Source organism: Salmo trutta, chromosome 33 (genome assembly GCF_901001165.1).
Source record: "Salmo trutta chromosome 33, fSalTru1.1, whole genome shotgun sequence".
Classification (NCBI taxonomy): Eukaryota; Metazoa; Chordata; class Actinopteri; order Salmoniformes; family Salmonidae; genus Salmo; species Salmo trutta.
In genome coordinates, this window is record NC_042989.1 from 35,045,934 (window position 1) to 35,066,177 (window position 20,244).

Sequence of the window (20,244 nt, forward strand, 5' to 3'; positions counted from 1 at the left end):
TAATCCAAGAAGTAATCATCTAGTTTTTGAAAAGTATATGTAATCTGATTAGTTATTTTTTTCTTTCTGGTAACGGATTACAGTTGCAGTTTATCAGTTACTCCCCAACCCTGACCATGAGCTTGGTTCAACGGACACCAGTGTCAACACCTGCTGCCCGATGATGACTCAACGCTTTGACCACTCATACTACGGTATACAATGAAGGGACATGAGCCATTTAAATCAGATTCTAGACAGCTCTTTATGGAATTGTCATGCCAGTGTTTGGCTTTACAATGGAGTAGGCTAAAGTACAGACAGATCTGGGGCCAGGCTAGAGACTGACCGATCTGGGACCAAGCTAGAGACTGACCGATCTGGGACCAGGGTAGAGACTGATCTGGGACCAGGGTAGAGACAGATCTGGGACCAGGGTAGAGACTGATCTGGGACCAGGGTAGAGACAGATCTGGGACCAGTGTAGAGACAGATCTGGGACCAGGGTAGAGACAGATCTGGGACCAGGGTAGAGACAGATCTGGGACCAGGGTAGAGACTGATCGATCTGGGACCAGGGTAGAGACTGATCGATCTGGGACCAGGCTAGAGACTGACCGATCTGGGACCAGGCTAGAGACTGACCGATCTGGGACCAGGCTAGAGACTGATCAATCTGGGACCAGGCTAGAGACTGATCGATCTGGGACCAGGGTAGAGACTGACCGATCTGGGACCAGGGTAGAGACTGACCAATCTGGGACCAGGGTAGAGACTGACCAGGGTAGAGACTGACCGATCTGGGACCAGGCTAGAGACTGACCGATCTGGGACCAGGGTAGAGACTGACCAGGCTAGAGACTGACCGATCTGGGACCAGGCTAGAGACTGACCGATCTGGGACCAGGGTAGAGACTGATCGATCTGGGACCAGGGTAGAGACTGACCAGGGTAGAGACTGACCGATCTGGGACCAGGCTAGAGACTGACCGATCTGGGACCAGGCTAAAGACTGATCGATCTGGGACCAGGGTAGAGACTGACCGATCTGGGACCAGGGTAGAGACTGACCAGGGTAGAGACTGATCGATCTGGGACCAAGCTAGAGACTGACCGATCTGGGACCAGGCTAGAGACTGACCGATCTGGGACCAGGCTAGAGACTGACCGATCTGGGACCAGGCTAGAGACTGACCGATCTGGGACCAGGCTAAAGACTGATCAATCTGGGACCAGGGTAGAGACTGACCGATCTGGGACCAGGGTAGAGACTGACCAGGGTAGAGACTGATCGATCTGGGACCAAGCTAGAGACTGACCGATCTGGGACCAGGCTAGAGACTGACCGATCTGGGACCAGGCTAAAGACTGATCGATCTGGGACCAGGGTAGAGACTGACCGATCTGGGACCAGGGTAGAGACTGACCAGGGTAGAGACTGATCGATCTGGGACCAAGCTAGAGACTGACCGATCTGGGACCAGGCTAGAGACTGATCGATCTGGGACCAGGGTAGAGACTGACGGATCTGGGACCAGGGTAGAGACTGATCGATCTGGGACCAGGCTAAAGACTGATCGATCTGGGACCAGGGTAGAGACTGACCGATCTGGGACCAGGGTAGAGACTGACCAGGGTAGAGACTGATCGATCTGGGACCAAGCTAGAGACTGACCGATCTGGGACCAGGCTAGAGACTGATCGATCTGGGACCAGGGTAGAGACTGACCAGGGTAGAGACTGATCGATCTGGGACCAAGCTAGAGACTGACCGATCTGGGACCAGGCTAGAGACTGACCGATCTGGGACCAGGCTAGAGACTGACCGATCTGGGACCAGGCTAGAGACAGTAGCATTTGCAGTTCACTTAGGCTGAGTTTTATTGGATTTACTATTTGAAGTAATTGAGTTAGGAAATGTTGAACGTAACGCTCCAATATAGAGCAGGCAGAAAGTTAACTCTCACTCCTTGGAGTCCCTTCACCAGCATTTAAAGAGATATACGCCTAATAATTCACATGGGTTGGTTTGGTGCAGACCAAATTATATTTGAAAATAATTTCAAATACTTTATCTAGGCTTGATTGAGCTTGTCTGACTATATGGAAGCAATAGAATAGTTGCAAAAGAGCAAACCCCGCCCATCTGGTACTTTTAGACCAGTGGTTCTCAAAATGTTTCACCGGGGGGAGGGGGGCACGGGGGGGAATCCCGCTCAATGGGCTAAAAACGTTAGCTCACGCCCCCTAGGGCCCCACAGTTTGGGAACCACTGCTTTAGACCGGCTGTGTTGGTTTGGTGTTGAAGAGGTATAAAGAGATACACTCCAGGTATGTTCCTACACACACACACACACACACACACACACACACACACTGACATTTACAAATGCATGCTTCAGTTTGACTAAATCACCTCCCAGCGATGGTGGCATATATCCTAGTGGCATTCACTCATAAAAGGATATTTTCTTTTATTGTGCCAATTCATCTCTATGTCCGCTATAGGAAGCCCACTCACACTTAAAGGCCCAATGCAGCTGTTTTTAGTTCTATCAAATCACATTACTGTGATTGTTTTCAATTAAAATTTCAATTAAAATTAACTTAATAGCGAAGAGCAATATCTCAAGCAAAGATTTAGCTAGGACTCTCTGGGAGTGGTCTGAGTGGAGAGAGGAAAACTAGCTGTTATTGGCAGAGAGGTTTGGCACAATGTTTCTTATTGGTCTACCAACACATTTACAGCCTGGTGATGTTACCAGGAAGGCCAAAACTAAATCCCACCAAAACAGGCTGAAATTTCAGACAGTCTATTCAAATAGCTCTTACACTAAAAGGGTATTATCATCATTTTCACAATTTCACAGTATTATTCCAACCTCATAGTGTGTAAATATATATAAAACACATGAAAGATCAAATTTGACTGAACTGGGCCTTTAAACTACTCAAGGGCTTTTGTGTCACAATGATTATTAATGTTTGTGTGTGTGTGTGTGTGTGTGTGTGTGTGTGTGTGTGTGTGTGTGTGTGTGTGTGTGTGTGTGTGTGTGTGTGTGTGTGTGTGTGTGTGTGTGTGTGTGTGTGTGAATGCATCATGAGATTGGATTGCAATGTGTTCTTCCACCCAGAACAATCCACATCTGTTTCCTAGACAACGACAAAGCTCACATAGACATCAGGCATGTCATTTTTACATTTTCTTTTTATTTAACCTTTAATTTAACAAGGCAAGTCAGTTAAGAACAAATTGTTATTTACAATGACGGCCTAGATCACATGACCGAACTATATGAGAGAAATGAACCTCGTGTTTGAGTAGTTGTGCCTTGCTCCCTCAGTTTATAAATCCAATCCATGTTGAAACATACTTCCTGAGTGTTATTTCCTGTATAAATTACAGACTAACAGTAGTTTACAATTCATTGTAGATTATTTGAAGTGAATGGCTCTACCCTCAGTTTTAGGGGCATCTTTCATTAACTGGAATAAAGGCGTATTTACGTAAGCAATAACGCACAGCAGACTGTGTTGAATAACTGCATAACTCTGGCAGTGTGAAAAAGCACAAAGCCCAAGGTCCATTTCTATAAAGACTTATTTATTATAAATGTAATGGAAGCTTTCATAGTCACTCTTCTGCTAAGCAGCAACCACAGTTTGTGAGGAAGTCATACTGAGGGGAAAATGGAACATTGAAGTGGCGGGGGCTGTTGTGAACAGAGCTGTGTGGCGGGGGCTGTTGTGAACAGAGCTGGGTGGAGGGGGCTGTTGTGAACAGAGCTGTGTGGCGGGGGCTGTTGTGAACAGAGCTGGGTGGCGGGGGCTGTTGTGAACAGAGCTGGGTGGCGGGGGCTGTTGTGAACAGAGCTGGGTGGCGGGGGCTGTTGTGAACAGAGCTGGGTGGCGGGGGCTGTTGTGAACAGAGCTGGGTGGAGGGGGCTGTTGTGAACAGAGCTGTGTGGCGGGGGCTGTTGTGAACAGAGCTGGGTGGCGGGGGCTGTTGTGAACAGAGCTGGGTGCCGGGGGCTGTTGTGAACAGAGCTGGGTGGAGGGGGCTGTTGTGAACAGAGCTGTGTGGCGGGGGCTGTTGTGAACAGAGCTGGGTGGCGGGGGCTGTTGTGAACAGAGCTGGGTGGCGGGGGCTGTTGTGAACAGAGCTGGGTGGCGGGGGCTGTTGTGAACAGAGCTGGGTGCCGGGGGCTGTTGTGAACAGAGCTGGGTGGCGGGGGCTGTTGTGAACAGAGCTGGGTGGCGGGGGCTGTTGTGAACAGAGCTGGGTGGCGGGGGCTGTTGTGAACAGAGCTGGGTGGCGGGGGCTGTTGTGAACAGAGCTGGGTGGCGGGGGGCTGTTGTGAACAGAGCTGGGTGGCGGGGGCTGTTGTGAACAGAGCTGGGTGGCGGGGGCTGTTGTGAACAGAGCTGGGTGGCGGGGGCTGTTGTGAACAGAGCTGGGTGCCGGGGGCTGTTGTGAACAGAGCTGGGTGGAGGGGGCTGTTGTGAACAGAGCTGGGTGGCGGGGGCTGTTGTGAACAGAGCTGGGTGGCGGGGGCTGTTGTGAACAGAGCTGGGTGGCGGGGGCTGTTGTGAACAGAGCTGGGTGGAGGGGGCTGTTGTGAACAGAGCTGTGTGGCTCTCTCTCTCTCTCTCTCTGGATAATGGGACCAGTAGATGTGGGCCTCTCTCTCTCTCTCTCTGGATAATGGGACCAGTAGATGTGGGCCTCTCTCTCTCTCTCTCTCTGGATAATGGGACCAGTAGATGTGGTCCTCTCTCTCTCTCTCTGGATAATGGGACCAGTAGATGTGGTCCTCTCTCTGGATAATGGGACCAGTAGATGTGGTCCTCTCTCTCTCTCTGGATAATGGGACCAGTAGATGTGGTCCTCTCTCTCTCTCTGGATAATGGGACCAGTAGATGTGGTCCTCTCTCTCTCTCTCTCTGAATAATGGGACCAGTAGATGTGGTCCTCTCTCTCTCTCTGGATAATGGGACCAGTAGATGTGTTCCTCTCTCTCTCTCTCTGGATAATGGGACCAGTAGATGTGGTCCTCTCTCTCTCTCTCTCTGGATAATGGGACCAGTAGATGTGGTCCTCTCTCTCTCTCTGGATAATGGGACCAGTAGATGTGGTCCTCTCTCTCTCTCTGGATAATGGGACCAGTAGATGTGGTCCTCTCTCTCTCTCTCTGGATAATGGGACCAGTAGATGTGGTCCTCTCTCTCTCTCTGGATAATGGGACCAGTAGATGTGGTCCTCTCTCTCTCTCTGATACCACATAGGGATCACATGTTGGTGGGGTGTCAGCCTGCAATCTGACAGCACTGAGCGATTAACATTAAGAGTTATTTTATTTATTGTTTCCGTTAGCTCAACGCGCACATTGCGTTGTTTATCTAGAGATAAATCAGATCAAGCCCGAACTGTGCGATGTTGTTGTTTCCAACTGGAGAAAGTACTGCATAGTTTAGCGCAGAACATGTGGTAATTAACTACAATGGCCATAATCCATTGCGCGCCAGGATGTTTATTTTTCTGCCTGCTACAGTAGATCAGTGTCAGGCAGACACTGCGAGAAGAGAGTACACGGGAGAGGAATAGAAAGCATCTCTATCTGAAAATACATCATCTAAGTCATTGATACTTTTATGACTTCTGAATACAAACTACACCTTATTTACTTTTGAAGAACTACTAAAATAGTGATTTTGTCAGACAGCAGCTCTATAGAGATGAGATGATGACTTGGAATGTCATCAACAAAAAACTAATGTAATATACACAACATCTGAAATATTGAATTAAAGGAAAGTCATTGATGATGGTTAATAAGTGATAAGCTGTAATGGGCAGTCATTATTACACTTTTATTGATTTGTTTTATTCTGTGTTACATCATTGAACTTGCATACTGCATTTTAATGTTTAAATAATTTTTTGTTTTTTTAAACGTGAAAACGAACCGACCTCAAAAAGCACTAATCGCTCAGCACTACAGTCTGATGATGTTGGAGTCACGTGTGTAAGCCACTGTGACGTCATCAAATATTCCCTTTTGAAGTGTGTGTGTGTGTATGTGCACGCATGAGTCCATACAGTACACGTGTGTGTAGGTGAGTTTGCCCTCTCATCTCAATGAGGAAGTGCCATAGAGAAGTGTGTAGATTTACACGGCTGTGCTTTCCCTCCCAACTGATCTAGAGTAAGAGCAGTTTCAGGGCAGAAGTGTACCTGTCCTGTCATCACTGAGGCTGTTTCCCAATCTCCTACATGTAGTGCACTACTTTTGACCAGGGGCCATAGGGCTGGTAGTGCACTACTTTTGACCAGGACCCATAAGGCGTAGGGTGTCACTTGGGACATAGCCCCAGATACAGTGCCTTCGGAAAGTGTTCAGACCCCTTGACTTTTTCCACATTTTGTTATGTTGTTACAGCCTTATTCTAAAATGTATTAAATTGTTTTTCCCTCATCAAGCTACACACAATACCACATAATGACTTAGAAAAAACAGGATTTTAGAAATGTTTACAAAATTGTTTTAATAAAAAAACTGATATCACATTTACGTATGTATTCAGACCCTTTACTCAGTACTTTGTTGAAGGACCTTTGGCAGTCATTACAGCCTTGAGTCTTCTTGGGTATGACGCTACAAGCTTGGCACACCTGTATTTGTGGAGTTTCTCCCATTCTTCTCTGCAGATCCTCTCAAGCCCTGTTAGGTTGGATGGAGAGCATCGCTGCACAGCTATTTTCAGGTCTCTCCAGAGATCTTCAATCGGGTTCAAGTCCAGGCTCTGGCTGGGCCACTCAAGGATATTCATTCAGAGACACTCCTTTGTTGTTTTGGCTGTGTACTTAGGGTCATTGTCCTGTTGGAAGGTGAACCTTCGCCCCAGTCTGAGGTCCTGAGTGCTCTGGAACAGGTTTTCATCAAGGATCTATCTGTAATTTGCTCCGTTCATCTTTGCCTTGATCCTGACTAGACTCCCAGTCCCTGCCGCTGAAAAACATGTGACGCTTGGCATTCAGGCCAAAGAGTTCAATCTTGGTTTCATCAGACCAGAGAATCGTCTTTCTTCCATCTGGCCTCTCTACCATAAAGGCCTGATTGGTGGAGTGCTGGAGAGATGGTTGTCCTTCTGGAAGGTTCTCCAATCTCTAAATCATGTCCAATCAATTGAATTTACCACATGTGGACTCAAGGATGATCAATAGAAACAGGATGCACCTGAGCTCAATTTCAAGTCTCATAGCAAAAGGTCTGAATACTTATGTAAGTAAGGTATTTATGTTATTTTATTATTAATAAATTATCAAACATTTCTAAAAACTTGTTTTCACTTTGTCATTATGGGGTATTGTGTGTAGATTGATGAGGATTTTTATTCATTTAATCCATTTTAGAATAAGGCTTTAACGTAACAAAATATGGAAAAAGTCAAGGGGTCTGAATACTTTCCGAAGGCACTGTATGTCATATCCTGTTCTGTGGGTTCACAGATACAGAAGAAGAATGTATCCCAGGAGCATAGATGAAGCATGATTATGGTTGGTAATAGCAGCATATGGGGGAATCTGAATAGTTTAAATAGATGGCACCTGTCGTAGAGAATCTGTAACGTTTGGATGTCAGTCAACTTTGAGGTCTCAACATTGTACAAACTTAGATTTTAGAGTGTACTGCCCCTTTAACTATTGAGCTGGGGATCAGAGTGGCAGGATGTCTTTAGAGATTTACGTAAGAAGTTCTGTGGCGTGGTGCCCTGATGTAAATAGATCACACTCAAGCATCTCTCTGTCTCTCGATTTCTCGCTCGCTCTCTCTTTCTTCCCCGCTCTCTCTCTCACTCTCTCTCTCACGTCACACAAGCTTTAATTGACTAACTGTAATCCTAGCGTTCATTACTTACAGTTCACAGGATTTACCCTCCACCCACAGGTCAACCCAGGTAAACACACACAGGTGCACACACTGTGTCCCAGGGATGGAAATAACCTCCCACTCGCTCTGCTATGTTGACATAATGTTGTATTGCGTAACAGTGCCTTTGAATAGAATTGCTCTGCCCCTCTAAAAAGGTGTTTGTGTCAATGAAGTGACAAGTGAGGTAAATACAGTGAGCGGCCTGGATGGCACGTGGGCGTTATAGTGCTAATAGTACTCTCTAATAGTCCACTTCCTGGTGTTTTGGAATGCCTCAGGTCTTTACATCAGAAAATAATAGGACATCAAACCACCAGAATGTCCCACTGTCAGATATCAATACTGTTTTCAGTCTCTGTGGGGGCTCCTTTATTATTCCACACTACCTGACCCTGTTGTTTTCTACCCTTTTGACAGGATTCTACTGTGTCTGACCCTGTTGTTTTCTACTCTTTTGACAGGATTCTACTGTGTCTGACCCTGTTGTTTTCTACCCTTTTGACAGGATTCTACTGTGTCTGACCCTGTTGTTTTCTACCCTTTTGACAGGATTCTACTGTGTCTGACCCTGTTGTTTTCTACCCTTTTGACAGGATTCCACAGTTTACGAGAAAGAAAAAGACATCATCTCCATCGTGAGTACATTCATATCCATTGATTTCTTTCCCTCAGCTACTGTCTTTTCTAAATACTGCTCCTAATTATTGAAACATTCATTTCTGTATAATGATATTAATCATTGAGGGACAAACAGATGAAGTGTGGTGGTGCAATGGATTCGTTGTTTATTCAATAAATCAATGTTTAATTATGTCTGTCTCTGCTCAAATAAATGTCTTCTAGACTAGTGCAACCATTTCCCCAGAATCTTTTTTTCTTGTATTTTGAGTTTTTTTCCGGTTCTAATGCAAACAACAACTTAATTAGAAGCATGTGATTTGATACATCAAAAATATAAAAACAACATGCAAGAATTTCAAAGATTTTACTGAGTTACAGTTCATAGAAGGAAATCAGTCAATTGAAATACATTCATTAGGCCCTAATCTATGATATTCACATGACTGGGCAGGGGAACAGCCATGGGTGGGCCTGGAAGGGCATAGGCACACCCACTGGGGGGCCAGGCCCAGCCAATCAGAATGAGTTTGTCCCCACAAAAAGGGCTTTATTACAGACAGAGATACTCCTAAGCAGTTGTGGTCTTTTATTGTCCCCAGCACAAGGTGCACCTGTGTAATGATCATGCTGTTTAATCAGCTTCTTAATATGCCACACCTGTCAGGTGAAGGGATTATCTTGGCGAAGGAGAAATGCTCACTGACAGGGGATGTAAACAAATCTGTGCACAAAATTTGAGAGATTTATGGGATCTTTCATTTCAGCTCATTTAACATGGGACCAACACTTTACATGTTGCGTTTCTATTTTCTTTCAGTGTAGTATGGAAACATATAGCCTGAATTTAAAATGGATCACTGGTCTATAATGTCAGTGGAATTATGCTTTTATAATGTTTACTAAAAAATGAAAAGCTGAAATGTATTGAATCAATAAATATTCAACTCCTTTGTTATGGCCTAAATCAGTTCAGGAGTAAAAAAATGTCTTTAAGTTAATAGTAAGTTGCATGGACTCACTCTGTGTGCAATAATAGTGTTTAACATGATTTTTGAATGACTACCTCGTCTCTCTACCCCACACATGCAATTATCTGTAAGGTCCCTCAGTTGACCAGTGAATTTCAAACACAGATTCAACCACAAATACCAGGGAGGTTTTCCAATGCCTCGCAAAGAAGGGCACCAAAATTCACCCAACTTATTGTGGGAACTTCCAAAACGTTTGACCCAAGTTAAAGAATTTAAAGGCAATGCTACCAAATACTAATTGAGTGTATGTAAACTTCTGACCCACTGGGAATGTGTTGAAAGAAATAAAAGCTGAAATAAATCATTCTCTCTACTATTATTCTGACATTTCACATTCTTAAAATAAAGTGGTGATCCTAACTGACCTAAGACAGGGAATTTTTACTAGGATTAAATGTCAGGAATGGTGAAAAACTGAGTTTAAATGTATTTGCCTAAGGTGTATGTAAACTTCCGACTTCAACTGTATGTATTCACAAGTAGACCCATATAAAATATAAGTGGAACCATTTTTAATGTACAACACCTCTCCAGTGTCGTCAGTTGGTGGCGGTGTGTGATGAGATTCTGTACTGCAGTCCAGAGGCGCTCCTTACCCACACTGCCCAGCTGGAGAGGGTTGACCTGGTGCCTGTCTTCGACGCCGATCACCTGGTAAGTAGCACACTGTCAGTGTCATTCTAAGGAATCAATCAGAACATCTGTTATTGAACCCTGTCTGTATCTCTTACTCTGTCTGTCTCTACTTCCTGTCTCTGCCTCTACCTCCTGTCTCTACCTCCTCTCTACTTCCTGTCTCCGCCTCTACCTCCTGTCTCTTTCTCTCTGTCTAACTAATCAGACATAATTTCTTTACAGTGCATTGGGAAAGTATTCAGAACCCTTGACTTTTTCCACATTTTGTTACTTTACAGCCTTTTTCAAAATTGATTAAATAAAATAATTTCCTTATCAATCTACACACAATACCCTCTAATGACAAAGCGAAAACAAGTTTAAGAAATGTGTGCTAATTTATTACAAATTAAAAACAGATATACCTTATTTACAAAAGTATTCAGACCCTTTGCTATGAGACTAAATTTCAGGTGCATCCCGTTTCCTTTGTTCATCCTTGAGACGTTTCTGCAACTTGATTGGAGTCCACCAGTGGTAAATTCAGTTGATTGGACATGATTTGGAAAGGCACACACCTGTCTATAAAAGGCAGTTGACAGTGCATGTCAGAGCAAAAACCAAGCCGTGAGGTCGAAGGAATTGTCCGTAGAGCTCCGAGACAGGATTGTGTCGAGGCACAGATCTGGGGAAGGGTACTAAAAAATGTTTGCAGCATTGAAGGTCCCCAAGAACACAGTGGCCTCCATCATTCTTAAATGGAAGAAGTTTGGAACGAGACTCTTACTACAGCAGGCCACCCGGCAAACAGGAAGAAGGGCCTTGGTCAGGCAGGTGACCAAGAACATGATGGTCACTCTGACAGAGCTCCAGAGTTCCTCTGTGGAGATTGGAGAAACTTCCAGAAGGACAACCATCTCTGCAGCACTCCACCAATCAGGCCTTTATGGTAGAGTGGCCAGATGGAAGACACTCCTCAGTAAAAGGCACATGACAGCCTGCTTGTAGTTTCCCAAAAGGTCCCTAAAGGACTCCCAGACCATGAGCAACAAGATTTTCTAGTCTGATGAAACCAAGATTGAACTCTTTGGCCTGAATGCCAAACGTCACGTCTGGAGGAAACCTGGTGAAGCATGCCTACGGTGAAGCATGGTGGTGGCAGCATCATGCTGTGGGGATGTTTTTCAGCGGCAGGGACTGGGAGACTAGTCAGGATCGAGGGAAAGATGAACGGAGTAAAGTACAGAAAGATCCTTGATGAAAACCTGTTCCAGTGCGCTCAGGACCTCAGACTGGGGTGAAGGTTCACCTTCCAACAGGACAATGACCCTAAGCACACAGCCAAGACAATGCAGGAGTGGGTTCGGGACAAGACTCTGAATGTCCTTGAGTGGCCCAGCCAGAGCCCGGACTTGAACCTAATCGAACATCTCTGGAGAGTCCTGAAAATAGCTGTGCAGCAACGCTCCCCATCCAACCTGACAGAGCTTGAGAGGACCTGGGAGAAACTCTCCAAATACAGGTGTACCATGCTTGTAGCGTCACACCCAAGAAGACTCGAGGCTGTAATCGCTGCCAAAGGTGCTTCAGCAGAAGAACTGAGTAAAGGGTCTGAATACTTATGTAAATGTGATTTTATTTTCTATACATTTGCAAAAAAAACGAAACCTGTTTTTGCTTTGTCGTTATGGGGTATTGTGTGTAGATTGATGAGGAATTTGAAAAAAAAATCAATTTTAGAATAAGGCTGTAACGTAACTGTGAAACAATTCTTTGTCTGAATACTTTCCGAATGCACTGTATGTCATCCTGATTGTCCTTTAAGGATGACTCACGTTCTCGTCGTCTCTCTATGCTCTACTTCTCTCACACTGTACTCCTTATTTCATTTCTGTTTCATCATTCTCTCTGATCCTTTATTCAAACTTCTTGTGCACTTCTCCTCGGCCTAGCTCTCTCGCTCTCTCGCTCTATCCAATCAGTCCTCAATCGACCTCCTCCTTTGTTATGTGTCTCATTTTGCTCTCCTTTTCTCTTGCTTCTCTCCTACGTTTTCTCTCCTTTTTTCCTAAGGTTTCCGTTTTCACTCCGTCAAGGTAAAGTTTCACCACCACCCGTAGGCAGCGCATTGGGTTTAAAGTTTGGGAAAGCACATTTTTTTTTCAGGAAAAAAAAGAACATTTTATGACAAAGCATTTTATGGTTCTAACATCGCGTACTATTACTAATGTGATGATTAGATTGGATAGTCATAAATTAGGCTAATAATCTATCTGACGCACTGTTCGCAAAAAATACTGTTCTGCTTTCCTTGTCCTTTTCTTTGCTCAGCCCCAGCTAGAGGGACATTTTCTAGGAGGATCTGAGAAATATCTGACACGTCCACCGCTCAGCCCCAGCTAGAGGCGCATTAACATAAACACATTTCATGCAATTCTCCTTCACTTTATTATCTATGACTGGAGACATTAGCATACTCTTTAATAGCACAAAATGACAGGGAAGGCTGGTCAGCTGACGCTGACAAACTGAGCTCAATAAAAACGACTTTGTCTTGAATGCAACCATCTAATCGAGGCCTATGAAAGGGGAGATGCATATTGTAGGCTATGACGTCTATCTAGCCTGGAGGAGGAAATGATTGTCCTAAAAAACTTGGCACGGACTCACCTAATGATAAAGACAGAGAATATGCGGCACGAAATCAACTGGAATATGCTCTCCGCTATTGTGGCAATAAGATTGCTGGCTTAATAGCCTATTGGGAGTTTTTCAAATTCTGATAGCCTAACTAAAGACCATCTCATCTTTGTCTCCTCTCTTTTGTGTTTTTCCCACGATTTGTATTTTTCAATATTGAATTGTGATAGGCTTACGCCTATTTTAGTTACTTTTCACTGACAGCCGCAAATCAATGATCAGCTCTGATATTTGCTACACGCGTTGCCCAAATTGTAGGCTTCCCAAATTCTGCGCTTCCAGGCTGTATGCGCTTGGGATTTTAAAACAATCCTCAGCTATTTAAAAAAAAAAAAAAAAAGCGAATGATCCTCTGTGGCAGATCATACTTTCTGGTGTAGCGTTTTGAAGGATTTAATTTATTTTTGTTAGGGGAATGTCACGTTCACTATCTTCAAATTCCACATCTTTATTTGAAGAAAACCGAACCAAAACAATAAACAGGTAAACAGCAAGAAACGTAACGCAACTGTGGTGTACACACACAGAAATAATAATAACACACAAACACAGGTGGGGGAAAGTCTGCCTAAGTATGATTCCCAATCAGAGACAACGAATGACAGCTGCCTCTGATTGGAAACCATACTCGGCCAATAAAGAAAAAACAAAATAGACATACAACACAGAATTCCCACCCCATGTCACACCCTGACCTAACCAAACAGAGAAAAACGACTCTCTCAGGTCAGGGCGTGACAGGGAAGCTTTTGGACACACCGCCTATGCCACCACTCCTATGCCACCACTCCTATGCCACCACTCCTATGCCACCATTCCTATGCCACCACTCCTATGCCACCACTCCACTCATTTCTTTTAGATCATTTTTCTATTCAAGTTTTCTTTTTCCTTCCATGGAATTACAATGTACTCTGGTATAGTCTGGGACTGGGTCACATTTCAGTAGTGCAAAACTTCCATAAACTTCATTACTATCTGCCAGCGTAATTTAATTTCAAAATGTTTCTTCTACAATGTGCGTTAATACTATTCATGTATTTGCTTAGTTTACTAAACTCTAGTTAAATAATTGTCTCCTTATAACGCACATTGTTGAAAAGTTTCAAATAAATCACACTGAATTTTCAACCTATTGGCCTTCATCAAAAGGGCGATTTCCAAATGGCAAGCACATGGCAAAACGTTGCCCTCTTTATGTGCTTAAAGAAACTGGATCAGTGGAAATCGCTCAATTCCCCTTCAGATTATAGGGGTCTTTATACTATAAATCAATCAAATGTATTTATAAAGCCCTTCTTACATCAGCTGATGTCACAAAGGGCTGTACAGAAACCCAGCCTAAAACCCCAAACAGCAAGCAATGCAGGTGTAGAAGCATGACCAAAAGTATGTGGACACCTGCTCGTCGAACATCTCATTCCAAAATCACGGGCATTAATATGGAGTTGGTTCCCCCTTTGCTGCTATAACAGCCTCCAGTCTTCTGGGAAGGCTTTCCACTAGATGTTGGAACATTGCTGGGAACTCAGTAGTGAGTGTTGCAACCAAGTTGCAATAGAGGACAGACGTTTTTTTTTACCCGTTACGCGCTTCAGCACTTGGCGGTGCCGTTCTGTGAGCTTGTGTGGCCTTCCACTTCACGGCTGAGCCGTTGTTGCTCCTAGACGCTTCCACTTCACAATAACAGCACTTACAGTTGACCCGGGCAGCTCTAGCATGGCAGAAATTTGACCAACTGACTTGTTGGAAAGGTGGCTTCCTATGACGGTGACATTATGAAAGTCACTGAGCTCTTCAGTAAGGCCTTTCTACTGCCAATGTTTGTCTATGGAGATTGCATGGCGGTGTGCTCGATTTTTACACACCTGTCAGTAACGATTGTGGCTGAAATAGACAAATCCACTAATTTGAAGGGGCGCCCACTGTGGGAGCGCACCCTCTGACCAGAGCACCCACTGTGGGAGCGCACCCTCTGACCAGAGCACCCACTGTGGGAGCGCACCCTCTGACCAGAGCACCCACTGTGGGAGCGCACCCTCTGACCAGAGCACCCACTGTGGGAGCGCACCCTCTGACCAGAGCACCCACTGTGGGAGCGCACCCTCTGACCAGAGCACCCACTGTGGGAGTGCACCCTCTGACCAGAGCACCCACTGTGGGAGCGCACCCTCTGACCAGAGCACCCACTGTGGGAGCGCACCCTCTGACCAGAGCACCCACTGTGGGAGCGCACCCTCTGACCAGAGCACCCACTGTGGGAGCGCACCCTCTGACCAGAGCACCCACTGTGGGAGCGCACCCTCTGACCAGAGCACCCACTGTGGGAGCGCACCCTCTGACCAGAGCACCCACTGTGGGAGCGCACCCTCTGACCAGAGCACCCACTGTGGGAGCGCACCCTCTGACCAGAGCACCCACTGTGGGAGCGCACCCTCTGACCAGAGCACCCACTGTGGGAGCGCACCCTCTGACCAGAGCACCCACTGTGGGAGCGCACCCTCTGACCAGAGCACCCACTGTGGGAGTGGCACCCTCTGACCAGAGCACCCACTGTGGGAGCGCACCCTCTGACCAGAGCACCCACTGTGGGAGCGCACCCTCTGACCAGAGCACCCACTGTGGGAGCGCACCCTCTGACCAGAGCACCCACTGTGGGAGCGCACCCTCTGACCAGAGCACCCACTGTGGGAGCGCACCCTCTGACCAGAGCACCCACTGTGGGAGCGCACCCTCTGACCAGAGCACCCACTGTGGGAGCGCACCCTCTGACCAGAGCACCCACTGTGGGAGCGCACCCTCTGACCAGAGCACCCACTGTGGGAGCGCACCCTCTGACCAGAGCACCCACTGTGGGAGCGCACCCTCTGACCAGAGCACCCACTGTGGGAGCGCACCCTCTGACCAGAGCACCCACTGTGGGAGCGCACCCTCTGACCAGAGCACCCACTGTGGGAGCGCACCCTCTGACCAGAGCACCCACTGTGGGAGCGCACCCTCTGACCAGAGCACCCACTGTGGGAGCGCACCCTCTGACCAGAGCACCCACTGTGGGAGCGCACCCTCTGACCAGAGCACCCACTGTGGGAGCGCACCCTCTGACCAGAGCACCCACTGTGGGAGCGCACCCTCTGACCAGAGCACCCACTGTGGGAGCGCACCCTCTGACCAGAGCACCCACTGTGGGAGCGCACCCTCTGACCAGAGCACCCACTGTGGGAGCGCACCCTCTGACCAGAGCACCCACTGTGGGAGCGCACCCTCTGACCAGAGCACCCACTGTGGGAGCGCACCCTCTGACCAGAGCACCCACTGTGGGAGCGCACCCTCTGACCAGAGCACCCACTGTGGGAGCGCACCCTCTGACCAGAGCACCCACTGTGGGAGCGCACCCTCTGACCAGAGCACCCACTGTGGGAGCGCACCCTCTGACCAGAGCACCCACTGTGGGAGCGCACCCTCTGACCAGAGCACCCACTGTGGGAGTGCACCCTCTGACCAGAGCACCCACTGTGGGAGCGCACCCTCTGACCAGAGCACCCACTGTGGGAGCGCACCCTCTGACCAGAGCACCCACTGTGGGAGCGCACCCTCTGACCAGAGCACCCACTGTGGGAGCGCACCCTCTGACCAGAGCACCCACTGTGGGAGCGGCCATTTGTATTGTTGTTTTAAAGAGGAAGAAGAAGAGGGAACAAAAAGTAAGTTGACAGTTGGGGGCGATGTGACCTGTCAGAGTGATTGGTTAGAATAGATCATTTAGGGTCATTGTTAATAGACCTTGGCTGACTGGGGCTATCTTCTGGGAGCAAGGAAATTGTTGTTGAAGTGGAGAGAGTGATGACTGCAGTCTGGTGCGTGTCACATTGCACTGCAGCGATTTTAGAAAACTCTGTTGTGTTTTAAATGTATGGGCCCACTGGGCCATGAGCCCGCTGATGTGTTTTAAAGGCAGCATGCAAGGCAGCGATCGCTTTCACGTTATCCCATGAGAGTTATGGAACCAAATCTGTCTCTCATACTATCTGAACCCAGGTCTGTCCCTCATCCTCCCATCATCATCATCACGGCTCTCTCCCTTCATCTTCATGCAACAGCTGGGCATTGTTCATTAGGGCAGCAAACGGAAGAAAACAAACTGAAACAGGGAGGAATTATTATATCATGTTCAATTAGAAACGCTTGTCTTCGCTTTCCATTGCAAAACGTTTTGCTACGTTGTGCCCTAATGAATAGAACCATTGAGTCTGAGGGGATGTGGTGGTGGCCTGTCACGTTCAGATCTGCTCCAGTCCATACGTCTAAAAGCCCCAGGAGTCATGTGATGTATATTGATCACGGTTGGGCGATGCATGATCGTGATCCACACGGTTCCCCTTAACGTGCCTGCGCAAATATCAATCAGGACCCCAAAGGAGAAGTGACATACAGGTAGATAGATCACTATGGGACAGGTAGCCTAGCGGTTAAAGGGAAACTCCACACAAAAACTATGTTTTGATTTTTGTTTCATTAGTCATTGTTGATATAGTCCCAAAATCTTTTCCATGTCAGCAATCAAGTTTTCAAGATGTATAACTTTCAAATTAAAGAAATATAGATCTTGAAAACTTGATTTCTGGGACTACTGTATATCAACAATGGACTAATGAAAAAAAAATACCCAAATATTGTTTTTGTGTGGAATGTTCCTTTTAACAGCATTGGGCCAGTAACCAAAAGGTCGCTGGTTCAGAATCCCCTAGCCGACTAGGTTTTAAATGCCTATTGCAATGTGCCCTTGAGCAAGGCACTTAACCCTTATTGCTCCTGTAAGTTGCGCTGGATAAGAGCATCTACTACATGACTAAATTGACAACACAGTATGGACATACAGGCAGATCACTATTCATCATTATCTTTCCATGACATAGACTGACCAGGTGAAAGCTATGATCTCTTATTGATGTCACTTGTTAAATCCACTTCAATCAGTGTAGATGAAAGGGGAGGAGACAGGTTAAAAAATACTTCTTTCAGCCTTGAGACAATTGAGACATGGATTGTGTATGTGTTCCATTCAGAGGGTGAATGGGCAAGACAAATTCACTGAAGGTTTTATTCTCTCCTTCCCCCTCTCAACCCTGTCCTTCCGAGCCCAATGGCATGGGCTATTACCATTACATTTGCAATGCACTTACTCTAAACAAAACCCCATAGGAGTAATGGCTTGTGTTGCCTTGACATGCGGAAGGTCTGGTGTTCTATATGTGTGTGTGTGTGTGTGCGCGCCCTTGCCTGTGTGTGTGTGAATACTGTGTATTTATAAATGCAATTTGTTAGCTAACATCAGTCTGCCATAGAGGGAGACATAACAAGTGCTCTGTAAAAACCCACAAATATCAGGGGATTACCACGCTAGATAGAATCAGTAGGAAACATGGACCTCATGGCATCGTCTGTAAGACAGTATAATCGCAGCATAATGATGCCGCTATTAACTATAAAGGCGTAATGTTTATCACAAGCTGTTAGTGGGAGGGCTGTTCACACTTCATACCGCTCTGGGCAAAAGTAGTCCACTATAGAGGGAATAGGGTGCCATTTTGGATGCAACTACTGCCTATTGAAGACTGGTAATGCACTGGCTGTGTTAGAAATCTTACTGTGTTGCACATGTTATTTTTGTGTTTATTTATTTAACCTTTTATTTAACTAGGCAAGTCAGTTAAGAACAAATTCTTATTTACAATGATGGCCTACCCCAGCCAAACCCTAACCCAGACGACACTGGGCCAATTGTGCGACACTCTATGGGACTCCCAATCACAGCCGGTTGTGATACAGCCTGGAATCGAACCAGGGTCTGGAGTGACGCCTCTTGCACTGAGATGCAGTGCCTTAGGGAGTTATCTAGATTGAGTAGTGGGGATTTAGTGTTGTGAAAGAGAATGGCTACTTAAATTAGTGAAATGATCATAGGTGAAATAGCTGAGTGAAATGTCCTGCTTGGTTGAAGGAGGTAGCACAGTTAGGGCCAGGGGTTTTCTTACCATGTGACCTGATTATGAATTGCTCTATAGCAGAGGTGTCACATGGTTTGAGTAAACATTTTTTATTAATTTTTTTATATTTGGGGGGGGGGGCAAGTAACTCAGTGTACTTTAAAATGACTGAAACCAAATTGAAAGTGTAGAAATAAAGGACCTCCATTCATACAGTATCTTGACTGTGTCCAGCTTGCTAACAATCACCTAAATGAAAGCTAGACAGTCAGGGAGCATCGAAATAAAAAAATAATTTTTTTTTTTTATTTACGACGAGGGAAATATAACCAATTTTCAGTGTGGGCCCGCCGGACCTCGTTGAAGACCAAACACAGCCCCTGGGGCTAAATTAGTTTGACACACCTGCTCTAAAGGCTGTTACTAGGCCCTGGAGTTTTTCTTTGTCAGGTGACCAGGAAAAACTCTTTGCACTACACATATTGTTTACATATAAGCAACTCTATTCCGACAGTAAAATCCATCCTGACTCGGTTATGTCTGAAACTAGCCTGGTCCCAGATTTCTATGTGCTTTTGCCTTCTCCATTGTCATTGTTTGACATGACAATTCCATGAGAAGTTTGCAAGAGAGCAGAAACCAACTAACATCCAGGCTAGGATACTAACTCTACTTCAATGTACTGTTAAAGCGGATTCAGTAATGAGTGATGAATGAGGTTTATCTGGACTTTATAGGCTGGGGCTTGGTTATACTCACCCAGTCAGATGAAGGCTTGCCAGGGAAAGGAGGGGGAACAGCGTTTTAGTCCAATCTCTCCTCTGGGACAGCCTGCCTGGGATAAAGATGTTGATAAAGATGGCTACTCCTAATGGAATCTATCTGAAGCATTCTAGATGCCATCTAACTTCCGAGAGAGGGATTCCATTTGTTTATTTATTTGTTTATTATTAGGATCCCCGTTAGCCCGACGCCAATGGTGACAGCTAGTCTTAGTGGGGTCTGTCTCATAACGAAAAATACATTACAGACAAAATACTTTACAATTGACATACATTTACATGAGATAGAAGGGAGTTCCATGCACTTATGATACTGTACTTTTCCCTGAATTTGTTCTGGACCTGGGGACTGTGAAAAGACCCCTGGTGGCATGTCTAGTGGGGTAAGTGTGTGCATGGAGTGTGGTGTCAAAAAAGCAGACTGTCTCTTTATTATGGACAGACCTCTTCCCCATCTTTACAACCATTGAATATATATGTTTTGACTGTGACAGTTTACAATCTAAGGTTAACATCAAGTGATTTAGTCTCCTCAACTTGTTCAACAGCCACACCATTCATTACCAGATTAAGCTAAGGTCTAGAATTCAAGGAATGA

General features: G+C 45.9%; 1 protein-coding gene across 1 annotated transcript in view; it reads left to right on the forward strand.

The window, feature by feature from the left end:
* The window catches only part of cnksr1 (connector enhancer of kinase suppressor of Ras 1), a 90,170-nt gene that overhangs the window by 30,020 nt on the left and 39,906 nt on the right, over positions 1-20,244 (forward strand). The window contains exons 5-6 of the mRNA XM_029730729.1: positions 8,507-8,548; positions 10,100-10,219. Of these exons, the coding sequence (XP_029586589.1) occupies positions 8,507-8,548; positions 10,100-10,219 (162 nt within the window). The remainder of the gene's footprint in view (positions 1-8,506; positions 8,549-10,099; positions 10,220-20,244) is intronic.